The sequence below is a fragment of the Argopecten irradians genome, chromosome 2, assembly GCF_041381155.1.
Source record: "Argopecten irradians isolate NY chromosome 2, Ai_NY, whole genome shotgun sequence".
NCBI classification, from domain to species: Eukaryota; Metazoa; Mollusca; class Bivalvia; order Pectinida; family Pectinidae; genus Argopecten; species Argopecten irradians.
The window spans coordinates 65,952,655-65,968,291 of NC_091135.1; the positions used below are offsets into that span (position 1 = coordinate 65,952,655).

The 15,637-nt window shown below is 35.4% G+C and overlaps 1 protein-coding gene across 1 annotated transcript in view; it reads left to right on the plus strand.

Annotated features, from left to right (window-relative positions):
* The first annotated feature begins 8,794 nt into the window (after positions 1 to 8,794).
* The window catches only part of LOC138316247 (retroviral integration site protein Fli-1 homolog), a 41,847-nt gene continuing 35,004 nt past the window's right edge, over positions 8,795 to 15,637 (plus strand). Inside the window, exons 1-2 of the mRNA XM_069257860.1 lie at positions 8,795 to 9,516; positions 10,379 to 11,219. Coding sequence (XP_069113961.1) covers positions 9,514 to 9,516; positions 10,379 to 11,219 — 844 coding nt within the window. The 5' untranslated portion in view covers positions 8,795 to 9,513. The remainder of the gene's footprint in view (positions 9,517 to 10,378; positions 11,220 to 15,637) is intronic.

Here is a 15,637-nt window from a genome sequence, read left to right on the forward strand (position 1 = left end):
AGAAGTCCCCTATGCTTACATATTGTGGTTTATAAAACTGGAGTGATATGTAAAATAGCTTGGCCTTATCTATTGGGATGTGTGACAGAATGGTTAAGGTATCCTCATTCTCCTCATTCTACAACTCCCACATCTAGGTTGTAAGTTCAATGGGCAATTAACAATTGCCATATGATAACACTTGGGTACTTTTGAGCTCACATGGCCCGAAGGGCCGGTGAGCTTATGTCATGGCGCGTCGTCCGTCCGTCCGTCTGTCCGTCAACATTTCCTTTAAATCGCTACTAGTCATAAAGTTCTGCATGGATTGTAACCAAATTTGGCCACAAACATACTTGGGGGAGGGAAACAGAACTTGTATAAATTTTGGCTCTGACCCCACGGGGGCAGGAGGGGCGGGGCCCAATAGGGGAAATAGAGGTAAATTCTTTAAATCGCTACTTGTCCTAGAGTTCTGATGGATTGTAACCAAATTTGGCCACAAATATCCTTGGGGGAAGTGGAACAGAACTTGTATAAATTTTGGCTCTGATCCCCCAGGGGCAGGAGGGGCGGGGCCCAATAGGGGAAATAGAGGTAAATCCTTTAAATCGCTACTAGTCATAGAGTTCTACATGGATTGTAACCCAATTTGGCCACAAACATCCTTGGGGATAGGAGAACAGAACTTGAATAAATTTTGGCTCTGACCCTCCGGGGGCAGGAAGGGGGGCCCAATAGGGGAAATAGAGGTAAATTCTTTAAATCGCTACTTGTCCTAGAGTTCTGCATGGATCGTAACCAAATTTGGCCACAAACATCCTTGGGGGAAGGGGAACAGAACTTGTATAAATTTTGGCTCTGATCCCCCGGGGGCAGGAGGGGCGGGGCCCAATAGGGGAAATAGAGGTAAATCCTTTAAATCGCTACTAGTCATAGAGTTCTACATGGATTGTAACCAAATTTAGCCACAAACATCCTTGGGTAAGGGGAACAGAACTTGTATAAATTTTGGCTCTGGTCCCCTGGGGGCAGGACAGATGGGGCCCAATAGGGAAATAGAGGTAAATCCTATACAAATCACTACTTTTCCTAGAGTTTTGCTTGGATTGTGACCAAATTTGGCCATAAACATCCTTTGGGTAAGGGGAACAGAACTTGTATAAATTTTGGCTCTAACCCCCTGGGGGCAGGGGTGGTGGGGCCCAATAGGGGATTTAGGGGTTAATATTAAAATTCCTTCAGAAAAGAAACAATGAACTTGTATTCAGAACATTACTTGGCATTACAAACCAGGTGAGCGATACAGGCCTTCTGGGCCTCTTGTTTTCAACATGATCTCTAGCTTGCATCCATAATCCTGGCAAATCCTTAAACAATGATAAATATAATAAACCAAGCCATTGTTACGATTATTAGCTCACCTGGTCGGAAGGACCGACGTGAGCTTATGGGATACTGCAGCGTCCGGCGTCCGGCGTCCGTCAACAATCGACTTCTTCTCCATAACCGCTGGTCGGATTTCAACAAAATTTAAGTGGTAGCATCCTTATGGGCTACTAAAGGAAAATTGTACAAATGATGGGGCTGATCCCCCGGGGGCCTGAGGGGCGGGGCCAAAAGGGGTCAATTTGGCTATTTCCATATAAACGACTTCTTCTCTGAAACCAAGCATGGGATAGCACCCATAATGCAATGGTAGCATCCTTATAAGGTGGGGATTCAAAATTGTACAATTGATGGGGCTGACCCCTCGGGGGCCTGAGGGGCAGGGTCTAAAGGGGTCAATTTGGCTTTTTCCATATAAATGACTTCTTCTCTGCAACTAAGCGTGGTATAGCACCCATAATGCAATGGTAGCATCCTTATAGGGTGGGGATTCCAAATTGTACAAATGATGGGGCTGACCCCCCGGGGGCCTGAGGGGCGGGGTCAAAAGGGGCCAATTTGGCTATTTCCATATAAACGACTTCTTCTCTGAAACTAAGCATGGTATAGCACCCATAATACAATGGTAGCATCCTTATAGTGTGGGGATTCAAAATTGTACAAATGATAGGGCTGACCCCCCGGGGGCCTGAGGGGCGGGGTCAAAAGGGGTCAATTTCTATATAAATGACTTTTTCTCTGCAACTTAACATGTGATTACGCTCATAATGCAAAGGTTACATCCTTATAGGGTTTGGATTCAAAATTTTGCAAATGATGGGGCTGACCCCCAGGGGGCCTGAAGGGTGGGGTAAAAAGGGGTTAATTTAGCTTTTTCCATATAAACGACTTCTTCTCTGCAACTAAGAATGGAAGAGCACTTACAATGCAATGGTAGCATCCTTATAGGGTTGGGATTTGAAATTGTACAAATGATAGGGCTGACCCCCGGGGCCTTAGACGGCAATAGATGCGAGGTCAAAAAGGTCAATTAGGCTACTACTTTCATATAAATTACTTTGTCTCTGAACCAATGTATTTGTATGGTATCAATAGCATCATTGTATGGTTGTGATTCAAAATTAAACTTTGGGAGTCAATTTTGCTTATTTTTCTAATTGTCAGAGTCTTGTGATAATTACTAACAAAAAACCAGGTGAGCGATACAAGCCCTCTGGGCCTCTTGTTAATAGTATTATCTTCCAATAAACACTACTTATATATGTATACACTGTAAACATACTTACTTCAGTGCAGTCCAGTTTTAGTGCAAATGCGAAAAACTATAGATTGGAATGTATTAGCGTGGATAGGAATTAGTGCATCCCGATAAGTCAATATTTGAAATATGGATTTATATTCCAACAAATAACTGTACGAAGAAACAAGTTCTACAATTTTAATGATATGAAGTACATGATGTATGCAAATATGGAAATATCTTAAATTTAGCGTTTTGCATGAATTAGCACTTCAAAGACAGCAAAAAGCACTGAAATTAAACTACTGCTAAAATAGTATGTTTACAGTAAAATAATATGGTACACAAATGTATAACAAGTTTTCGTCTCTCAGACACTTGGTCTGTTACTTGTGCATATTATATATACAAGATTGTTCATCTCTCAGACACTTGGTCTGTTACTTGTGCATATTATCTATCCAAGATTTATTTATTCTTTCTTTATGTATTGTATTGTTTTCAGTGGACACTTTTGTGTTTCCATATTTACACAAACGTCTCAAATCCTTGGATGTTACTTAAAACATTGCCTGATTCTTTACATCCTTCACTTGAAATCTAAAGTATACCAGGTATCTAGTTCACTGGTCAAATGTTTAGCAGTGTTTAGAGGATGATGTGAAAACGTTGGGGGATTCCTTCACCAATTGACATTTCATTTGGTCAACGCATTTGGTAATAGGTTCATATCAGCTGTAAATAGTCACATCTTTTTATTTATTTCCAAAGAAACATTAAAGACCAGTGTATGGTCAAACACATGTCACCTGCACATAGTATTTCTCAATGGTTACATTAAATAATGTTTCATTTACCTACTGCACTACAAGATATGTATTCCTGCATAGTGTTACTCTGCTAAGTTTGAATACATGATGTCTTACATATCAGGATAAGCATTTAAATGTCTCAAACATTTTTTTCTGATTTTGTTACAAAGCAGTGCCTTTTTGTATTTAAACACACACTAGTATACATTTAAGAATACACCAAAAGTCAAATTGAAGACTTAATTATCTTAATTTCAAGTTTCTGTCACATTCCTTGAACTTAAAGGATGGATCATAAATCTTAACATTCCAGCTGCTAATTTGATAAAAACTTCTTATTGTACAGTTTAGTTGGTTTTTTCCTGCTTCCGTATACACCATTTACACAGTTATCAGCTGCTTTTTCTATTTAATTGGTTGTACAAATTCTATTTTTTCTTAGCCTGTTATTATTATTGGTTTCTAGTAAATACAATCCCCTGGCCTGTTATTATAATTGGTTACTGGTAAATACAAATTCAATTATCTCTTGGCCTGTTATTATAATTGGTTACTGGTAAATACAAATTCAATTATCTCTTGGCCTGTTATTATAATTGGTTACTGGTAAATACAAATTCAATTATCTCTTGACCTGTTTTTATTATTGGTTACTGGTAAATACAAATTCAATTTTTTCTTGGCCTGTTATTATAATTGGTTACTTGACCTGTTTTTATTATTGGTTACTGGTAAATACAAATTCAATTATCTCTTTACCTGTTATTATTATTGGTTACTGGTAAATACAAATTCAATTATCTCTTGACCTGTTTTTATTATTGGTTACTGGTAAATACAAATTCAATTATCTCTTGACCTGTTTTTATTATTGGTTACTGGTAAATACAAATTCAATTATCCCTTGACCTGTTTTTATTATTGGTTACTGGTAAATACAAATTCAATTATCTCTTGACCTGTTATTATTATTGGTTACTGGTAAATACAAATTCAATTTTTTCTTGGCCTGTTATTATAATTGGTTACTGGTAAATACTATGTACTGGTCTCAGTGGTCTCCTATTATAGACCAGAAATCGGAGTCTAAATTTGAAATTTAAAGACCTACAATTCGTATATTGAATCATTATTGAAGGTGCTATATGTCAGTTTAACCGTCTTTTTGTGTGGTATGGTACCACAAACATTGATTTTTAAAATATAAATTGGTCAGTTGCTTCTTATTTGTGATTGGTCATTGGTGATATGTTCTCCAATTATTTATTTTTTTTTTTTTTTTGTTAAAAAAACCACTCAGATTATTTATTTGATTGCTATTAATGCAACAGATATCTTAATTTAGGAATTTTATATAAGTTTTTCTTGGTTTCTAAAGATATTTGGCAACCTATATTCTGTTCTACTGCTTTACATGTATGTAAGGTTTGTAATGCTCTAATAGTTCCCTTCTCTAATTGAATCTGGAGTTGTTAAAAACTCCTGTAAATTAGTGATTTGTTCATCAACGTTACCTAAACAAATATGCAAACTGTTTTAAATTGTTATGCTGAAATAAGATGCTATTTATTTTTATACACTGTCGCATATATGTTTGTACACTTGCAATATAGTTAGGTAGATAGCATATCATTATCTTATTTTTATTTATCTTTTATTTGTTGTCATGATAATACTAAAACTAACATTTTGAAAGTCCCTGTGCTAACATATTGACAATGCTAACCTATTGGCAATTTAAATGAAGGTAAATTTAGGCTGTATGAATTTGAAAGAAATTAAAAACTTGAATTAAATAGGGGCATAAAATGTCCAGAATAAAAATGTCCATTAAAATTCTGTAATGCTTATCTCCTGTTCTATGTCCTGTGTTTTTAGCTCACCTGGCCCGAAGGGCCGGTGAGGTTATATCATGGCGCGGCGTCCATCGTTCGTCCGTCCGTCCGTCAACATTTCCTTTAAATCGCTACTAGTCATAGAGTTCTGCATGGATTGTAACCAAATTTGGCCACAAACACCCTGGGTGGAAGGGGAACTGAACTTTTATAAATTTTTGCTCTGACACCCTGGGGGCAGGAGAGGTGGGGCCCAATAGAGGAAATAGAGGTAAATCCTTTAAATCGCTACTAGTCATAGAGTTCTGCATGGAATGTAACCAAATTTGGCCACAAACACCCTGGGTGGAAGGGGAACTGAACTTTTATAAATTTTTGCTCTGACACCCTGGGGGCAGGAGAGGTGGGGCCCAATAGAGGAAATAGAGGTAAATCCTTTAAATCGCTACTAGTCATAGAGTTCTGCATGGAATGTAACCAAATTTGGCCACAAACATCCTTGGGGGAAGGGGAACAGAACTTGTACAAATTTTGGCTCTGGCCCCCCCGGGTGGGGCCCAATAGGGGAAATAGAGGTAAACCCTATAAATCGCTACTTGTCCTAGAGTTTTGCTTGGATTGTGACCAAATTTGGCCATAAACATCCTTGGGGGAAGGAGAACAGAACTTTGGCTCTGACCCCCCGGGGGCAGGAGGGGTGGGGCCCAATGGGGGACTTAGAGGTTAATATTAAAATTCCTTCAGAAAAGAAACAATGAACCTGTATTCAGAACATTACTTGGCATTACAAACCAGGTGAGCGATACAGGCCCTCTGGGCCTCTTGTTATTGTAAGTGATTGTATCTTCCCTGATAATTGAGATCCACAGTTATCAAATAACTAATGATATACATGTGCTATGTAGCTGCAATATTGTAGCTCAAAAGACGTTTAGACAGAAAATGGTGTCGTCTTTAGAGCAGGTCGTGTACGTATATTAGTTCTAATGTAGTATGCAGCAGTTTCTCTGCACAAACATATACAATATAGCACAAAGCATTGTCAAGAATTTTTAACCCCATCGACAGTTAATACATGTCTAATGATTAAACATTCTTGTCAAGCAATTAAAAAAAAAACTTTTTGCCATGAAGCAATAGGTTTAGGATATTGCTGTAACTGTATAGGTTTGTATTTCGTGACAAGATTTTCGGTTAAGGGACTTGTTCAATGTTTTAAATTTGATTTGTGTTCCATTGAAAGAGTTTTTTTTTGTTCCCGACTGAAAGCATGAATATGATGATTTTAATGAGAATATATTGTATTGTATTATTTGCCTTTTGAAAATCTAGGAATTAAAATATTATCAACTCCTTTGATTGACTTGATGAATCATTATTACACCAAAACTGCCTTGCCGGAAGGGCGGTACAATTGTACTTGCTGCCCCTATTGGGCCTTCAGATGGACGCTTGTACCTGTAAGGAAGCCTTTTGGCATGTCTTCTTGCCAAGACGCATCATAGTCTATACAAGTGGTAGTAGTTTCTGCTCCTGCTTAGCGCTTAGTATAAAAGGAATGGGACGACTGGTTTACCCGTTGTTGGTATGGCGTGACCGGGCGGGATGTGCTTGTCCGATGCCTTCTGCAACAAGCTTAAGTGAGATAGCACTATAAACATAAAAGGGACAACAGTTCCACTATTACAGGGAGATGCAACACGAAGATACTGCAGCCACTCAAAACTTAACACATGCACAAATGAGAGGCAATGTTTTAAGAAAGTCAAGCATATCAAAGAGAAAAGATAATGTCTATTTAGTCGCCTTTTTCGACATGCAATAGGACCTACAGCAAGTTCATTTTATAATGCTTTACCTGAGCCCTAATGATATAAAACGTTCGAATCATGGAATACTTAGTTCAAAATTCCATATACATATACAACCAATGTTAACATTACTGTATGCCTTTTCCGTTCCGTTGTTCGAGACGGCGTTTCACATCGAAAATATTAAATAAGCTGCCAGTAACAAAATACGAATACTATCAGTATTTACAAATTACTGTGAATTTCAGTAAGGACATGCAAGGACACGTGCCTTCTCAATGTCGCTGTTATTAAACAGATAATATACAATCAACAAAAGGCTTCTATTCTGAACTGAACAATTATTAATTATTATTTCATTTTTATGGAGGCGTGTGTAATACACGCCTGCCATTATGGAATCACTGGTTTTCAATGATCACCGGAACACTATACCTTGGTAATCCTATCGACAGTTTCCGGAAATACGGGAGATAACTTGTTCTAAAATAATCTTCAATCCTGAAATTATAATTTCAAGTAAATAAAAAGGATATCGACATGCTTGAGCGTTGATAGTTCAAAAAGGCTCGTGTCCCTGGCAGACCTAAATGATATTATAACGGTAGACCTAGATGGTGCTCCTGCTCATCAACCTGGATATAAAATAATATAATTGAGTTTTGTATGAAACACCACATTTGCGATGTATTACGCATGTGAAGTGTGTGCTTTGCGTGTTGTGATTCCTTGTGGAACCAATTAGGAACAAGAGAAGAACATGTCCGATGCCTTTAGGTCGCCTTTAATCTAAATCCTCTATTTGACCGAAAGGAACAGTTCCCAGAATCTGTTTTGTTATTTAGTTTTATGGTCATTATTAACATTTGCCAGTGATTTCTCACAGAAGAAGAAATTCATCTTCCAAATTTTCTACAAGAAGATGTCGGTAACATGAACAATGGAAAGTTTATCATCGTGTATGGTTCCTTGTGGCTTACCAATTTTGGTGATGCAAAGGTTCCGCTCCTGCTTAGCGTTCAGCTTCAACCTTTGTTAATAGAATGTGGGTGTGTTGTTCGGTATCATTGACGGCATGCTTCAGTGACATAGCATTTTAAAAGGGACAAGCTATTCATTATTACAATGAGATACAACATAAATATACCGATGCCTCCTAAAATAGAGATATTCACACACCTGACACATTGCGTACACGGGACTGAGTGAAGTCCGCCCTAAATGACCTAAACTATAGAACGTTACTAGCCAACCAACCAACTTATTCACCACAATGCGGCAATATCATGTTCTATTTTGCTGTAACTAGACCAGTTTGCCAAGCTCGGTGAACAGCATTTCACTCTTGTTAACATATTGTACCGTTTCCTGATTACTGCAGTTCATGGTAAACAAAAATGACATAATATGTAACAACTCTACTAGTGGTATATTAAATCCGTTTCTGAAAAATGACTTCAGTCAATTTTATGACTCTGAAGTTCCTCTCGCGCAATACCAAGATACATAATACATACTGCATATATGTACTTTCAAGTGCGCTGCACTTTTAATTTACTTTTATTAAAAAGGAAGAAAAACAAGTCTCGGATACGAATATTTTGCATCCAGCTTATCTTATTGGAAAAAAGTTTATGCAATGGAGCATTGAAACTTTTCACCTTTGATTCATAAGGTTTACGTTATTATATCGTACTATCATTATTTCAGAGAAAGTATTTGTTGCAAGATTCTAGGATGGATTTCATACGCAGCTCCGTGTGAACAGTTAATCATACAATGATGAAGGGATGGCGATGGATTCAAGGACAGTTTAGAGCGGTTAAAATGGAGAGAGGAAGAGAGATGATCCCTTATATACCGTCACAATTGTAAAATCAAACTTTCAAGAGGGCACTTCACTTCGTAAATAATACAGTCGGTTGTGTCCAGGAGATAAGACTAAGAGGCTGAGCGCATAAGCACAGCCTAGTACAAACCTCGTGTTGACAATGAGGCAAGGAACCAATGGAGGAGGTCGGGTTGTATACATATTCGTATACGCACAAGTGTTTCAATATTTAGACACATTTTCAAGCTCCATCATATATTGTCTGTCAAACGAGGGTGATAGTTTGCCGCATACAACAAAGCCCTTTAATATCTATGCATTTAAACGTCAACAAGTGGGCAGGCCTAGTACACGACTATCTACACGAGATACGTAGATGGTTTCCTGTCAGCCACTTGAGTTTCCCTTCGTATGCATTGTGCTGATAAGTCGCCGTTTCCTTTCGCCGAAGCGCTAGATACGTCGGTTGCTTTGGTGTATTAGTATTAGTAGTTTTTCATAAAATATCCTCTAACCATGCTACGTCAAACACCGCTCAAGTAGTTTACATACAAGTGACGGACAATTTCCTTGTTTTCCTCATTCCTCCGTCGGCACTTTCTCTTATTTCTTTGGAATGGTAAGTACGCAGTTGTATGGGATGGCACCTCCAAGACATGCCTTTCACCTGTATTGCTTGTGTGTAATTGAAGCTGGCGTAGTTGACACTGTCGCCCGGTCGTGTCATGTTAGATTGTTGACTACTTGAGCAACTTCCCCACACAGGAACGATCTAGTGTATAGGAAAAGCAGTATAGGAAGTATGGAGTTGAAAACCTCCGTTTTGGGCTCTGTATATGAAAGAAATCTAAAGCACAGAGAAAGAATCATATTCCGGTCAATTTTAAGATTTTGATATACAGTTATGTATGACTTATTTAATTGATGTTAAGATCTGCGTGAGATCTACAACGGAAGTACACCATCCATTAGCGATTTTTTTATATACTTCTAGTCAGTAGTTGTATGTATACATTCTTCCTACTTATCTCTCGGATTATTGAATTTATATAGCTTTGTGTCTTTTTATGTTTATTACCATTTTATCTTGTTGACATTGAAGTTGTTATTTACAAAAGAACGCTGCATCATTGTATATGGTGTGTCTACTCGGCTTTTAAATACTTGTCTTTAAGTGAGTAATTAACATATAAAAAAATAATTGTTAAGTAATTTGAAAGTTTGATTATTTTCCTTGACCTTAATTCATATTAGAGTTTTGACACAAAATTAGTTTGATAGAATTAACATTCAAGTTTAAAGGTTGTGCATGGCGAGCAAATACGGTGAACGCATGTATTAATTATGTTGTTGGGATAGAAATGTTTGGAAAATATTGAATTGTAAATGCTGATGTTTATGTAGAACCATCTGATTAAGTTGTGGAGTAAAAAATTACATAAAAGGTGCAAAATAATTTATAATTTATACTGTTTTGTTAGGATCCTGCGGTTTGTGAAAGTCCATCTTCTTCGGTCCAGCATTCTTTGACACCGGTCGACATAGAAAACTGTGACGTAGCAAGTACAGGTGCATCTGAAGATCGGGACTCCGATTTCATAGAAACAGCAGTATCAAGCATTCAAAACAACAATTCGGATTCTAGTGTAATTATTCCAAATTTGTCGGACCTTGGCGGGAAACAGTCGGTCAATGTGAAGTTAGAGCCTGGCCTTGTGGCCGACTCTGTGGTAGGCGGGGTGGATGTACCATTGTGTACCGCTGTGGTATCCTGTCCCTCACAGTGGGCAAACTACTCTGTTACAAGTCCCGAAACTCTGTACTGTCAACCCTTAGCAAATGCTCAATACATCGATACAAATTCTTCAATTGGCACATTCGATCCTGGTCGGTCGGCTTTTGAGCCCCAAGGTCCACCTCTAGCCACCACCCCAAAAAACAACTTGGCGCCAGGAACGGAATATCATATTGCCTCCAATAACAGAACCAATGCAGTTGGTGATCCCATGCTTCCAACGGTATCTGACATCGACGAATTGAATCCCTTCGACACGACCGCCATACAAGCTGTTGCCACTACAACATATAACAATGCTTATAACAAGTTCTCTGGCCAGACAATGAAGCAGCAACTGTATCCCATGGAGCCCGTCAAGCCCCCCTCCCCGTCCCAGTACCAGAGACCATGTTCCCCCTATGATAATCCAAGCAAAAACATGAACAATGAACCGTTCAATCTAACGTGTCCCAGGTCTAGATCGGATAGCGCGGGAAATGACGTTGTTCATCAGGAACAATCAAAGAAAGTTATTGTTCCGGCAGGTGAGTGTTTCATTCAATGTTTTAAACGATCGCTATTTATGGATATTTCTATTACGTTTAAATCGATATGAATATATATATATATATATATATAAATTCTGTGTTTTATATAATGGAGAAAAATTAGACGGTAAATACTACAAGTTATACTTTCTTGTTGTGGTTTCGACTATTGGGACATAAAACTATAAAAACACAAATCTTTTAAGGATTTACTCCCCCTGAAAAGTCAATTTTTTGTATGAATTTTTTTTTCATATAGATTTTTAAAAATGGGAGTTCACACTATAAAAGAAAATGGAAGAAATAACATAAGTCCGTGTGCTCGTTCTTGAGCTATTGTCACTCAAAGGTACCTAGTTGATAAATATTGTTTTTATGGGAATTTTGCCGTTTTGACCATATACACTAGCGTTTAAAGCCATAATTTCCTAATGAGGTGTTTGATATGCATGGATGTTTGTAAAATTCATTTTCCAGTAGTCTTCTTTAGACATTTTTTTTTCCATGATAACAAAATATGCTACCAATATCCCTTAATTTTGAGCTACAAAATGAACATTTTCTGCCATCTTTGCCAAATTTAACCATTTTTAGAAAAACAATTGGTATAAAACTTTTGTTAATTTTTTGCATATCTACGGTGGCTGGGAGCGGACATGAAATAAATAATATTATTGCGTGCGAACGCAATAGTATTGCGTACGAACGCAAAAGTATTGCGTGTGAACGCAATAATTATTGCGTGTGAACATAATATAATTGCGTTCACACGCAATAATTATTGCGTTCGCACGCAACCTTATTGCGTTCACACGCAATAATTATTTCGTTCGCACGCAATAATTATTTCGTTCGCACGCAATACTATTGCGTTCACACGTAATAATTATTTCGTTCGCACACAATACCATTGCGTTCACACGCAATAGTTATTTCGTTCGCACGCAATACTATGCGTTCACACGCAATACTATTGCGTTCACACGCAATAACTTTTTTTAATTTCATGTCCGCTCCCAGCCACCGTACATATCAATAGGGAAAGGTTTTTTTTCTAAATCAGGCAGGAAAATGTGGAGTCCCTGTACTTACTTTTTTGCCCCATTTGAATATTTGTAATTTTTCAATATTTTACAGTAAAAATAAAAGTGCTCACGTTACCATTAAATGTAAAAATAAAGTGACAAAGGTGTATCATTTCACACATTAATGTTCAATATTTTAATTACCACAAACCTAGTAAAGATTTACAGCAAAAATAACCTCGATGCAGCTAAAAATGCTGGCGCAGAGATGATTTAAGTAAAAACAATTTCAGTAAAAAAAATGTTAAACTGTGGTTCTACTCAATACGAAAATAGACACAATTTCAAATTGGCCGCCAAATGGGCCATTTCTTAAAATCCCCGTATAAAAAGATCTAATAAAAATAGAAATTTATTTTTTTTACCAAATTTGCAACTGGCAATTTGCTACAGATATTGATAAATTGTATTTGAAAACCTCATAACTTCTTTGATCTTTGTCGAAACGAGACTTCAACGGGACTGAAACCTCAGAAGAATACATCCTTAAATCGTCGTTACGGATGTAAAAGTACAACTTGCTTTTTCTGCTGTTATATGAACATTTAGGATATGATATATTTTCTGTTCTGGTGATAATATATATATATGTATATATATATATATATATATATTGTGATTTTGGAGTTTAAGATAAATATATATATATATCAGAACGTTATAGATTTAAGATTCAATATATATTTTACATTAAATGAAAACAATTCATTAAAACAAATTTATCTGAATCAATAAAATCAACTGACATCCAATAACTATTGGTTTTTGGGTTTTGGTTTTCAATTAAAAACAAATTATGATTAAACATATGTTTGCCTTGAGTTCTTGTATTTCTTAAGTAATAGTATATAACATAATATCAAATAATAAAAACATTAGAGTATGCTTATCAACTGAAGTTATTGAAATATCAGCCATGAATAACTTCACAATAGATAAAGCTTAAACAAAATTAAAGGTATATGATATCTTGAGCAATTGTATTCTAAGAGTTGGGATATTGCTAAATAGAATGAACTTGTTCTATGTGACATTTCTTGGCTATAAATTCAATTGACGTTAAGTATGATGAGTTTTCTATTAGGTAAATAGGCCAGTAGTATAAAAATCCTAGAAAAACAAGATAATATGATTGCACATCAAAAAATTATCGAAGCCAAGGAATAAGGTTTGAAATTTTGAATAATTAATGCAAATCATAATTTTTATGATATATTGCAATCACCGAAACGAGAGCATGTTACAAAATTTTTGTGTGTAATATCTTGAGTAAAACTCATTTCTATGTTTAAAACATTCGGTAATATTTATCTTTAAAACCTGTTATATTTTACGAAAACGATTTATTCACGTGACTCATCGAGTCGTTATAATTGAAATTAATATGTTCAAATATGTAAGCAGAAAGGACCGGTTTTTAATATAAATATTATTGTTTTTGTCAAACTATAAGGTTTGCTGGGATTTAAAAGGTATATTTACTAGAGCTTATTTGTGTTGACCTAGGAGTTGAGCGGGTTTTGTCTTATTTATGCAGTAAGTATGATTTCTGAAGTCAGGTTTTGTTGGTGTATTCATGACGTCAAAATTACATGTGACGTCATAATAGTGTTATTACACATTTGTAGTACGATATTTATAACATGGCCGTATGACATGGTTATGTGATAAACATATTTATCAGCTACTTTACTTAATCTTTATTGTTGGTTGTTTGTTATTGTGTAGTAAAACTATAATCTACTCGTGTTTTCTTAAAAATATATTATAATTACAAAGCATAGTTTTTACTGCTTTAAATTACACAAGTAAAACAAAGACATGCGTTTTATATTAGCATTTGTAAATCTATAACATATTATATAATTGTACAATAATGATATAACAGATCTACATTGACTTGCATTTACAACACTTTCAAAATTTTGATAGATATAAAATAATCCCATATATCATAAGACATTGATATACACTATAAACATAATTTTTTTTAAAAATCAGCCAACAAATAATGGACGTGCACGTTTTAAATTTAATTTAGTAATTTGTTAATTTCCGTTTGATTGATATATCATTAGTGCTGAAAGGACACATTAAGATCATAATTTACGAATTGCTACCAGAATTTAAATCTAAGCTTTTGATTGCTTAGAAACTTCAATTTAATAAAATTAGTTTCCGTGGTATGATTTTTTTTATAAAGTATTATTATAAGGTTGAAAGTTTTATATCGTAGTCATAACATAACTGATATAGCGAGAGACTTTCATTTTCATGTTTGTAAGTTTAGTAAAATTGTACTAAAATTATAGCGTGTCTAATAAGGTTAATTTAGGACAAAATGTTTCAATTTTCGTACAAACAATTTATATTTATAGCCGTTTCATATTTGTTTTTAAGTACTTGCGTATATGCATGCAAGTATAACTCTGATTACATTGAAAGATAGCTATAGATTATTAGTTTAAACAATTATATTTTATTTAATAAGGATAACATACAACATGTCATGATAGTAAAACAAAGGTTGGTATCAGCTCTTACCTGTAGTAGTAGTAGTAATAGTATTCGTGACATCTATTTTTACCACCAAATGATTTACATATAAATTAAGATTCTTTAAGTTTTATTTTATCATTATTTTTCTTAGTGTGTATCTGTTTTTAAAGTTCCGTTTAATCATTGGTATTCCAACAACTAAGTCATGAATTAAATGCTGTTTGGATTAAATATTGCAGAAATTTTTCTGTATTGGAACCTCATAAATTTTAGTTGTTATCTTAAAAAAGACAGAAAAAAAATAAAAATAAAAATTAAAAAAAAAATGAAAAATTAAAATGAAATAAAATAAAGCTGAAATTCCCCTACAAACATTACGTTATCGATGCTTACACAAACCTATTCGAGTAAATGAATGAAAACTACAAAGCTTTTGAAAATCACGCCACGGAAACGAAATTTATTGAATTTCAGCTTCTCATTTGATGGTGTTTTTTTTTCGTTTTTACGTTATACCGACGATGCAGCAAACGCGTATTATTGTTAATTCCTTTCTTTTTTACAAACTTTCAGTTGCCTCAATGAAAGTGTTACATTGTTTATATATAACCAGTGATACTTATCCTTAAAATATGATTTTGTTTTGTTATTCTATTCCATTAAGGCAAATACACTGTGTTTAGAAATGATAAGTAATATTTAATGTAAAAGACTTAGTAAATGAATCAGCCGTTATGTGGATATAAAATATGTTATCCGAGATAAGCAGTATGTACACGGAGTCGATATCCGAGTCGCCATCCGCCTTGTCATGAGTCACACCGTTCTAAC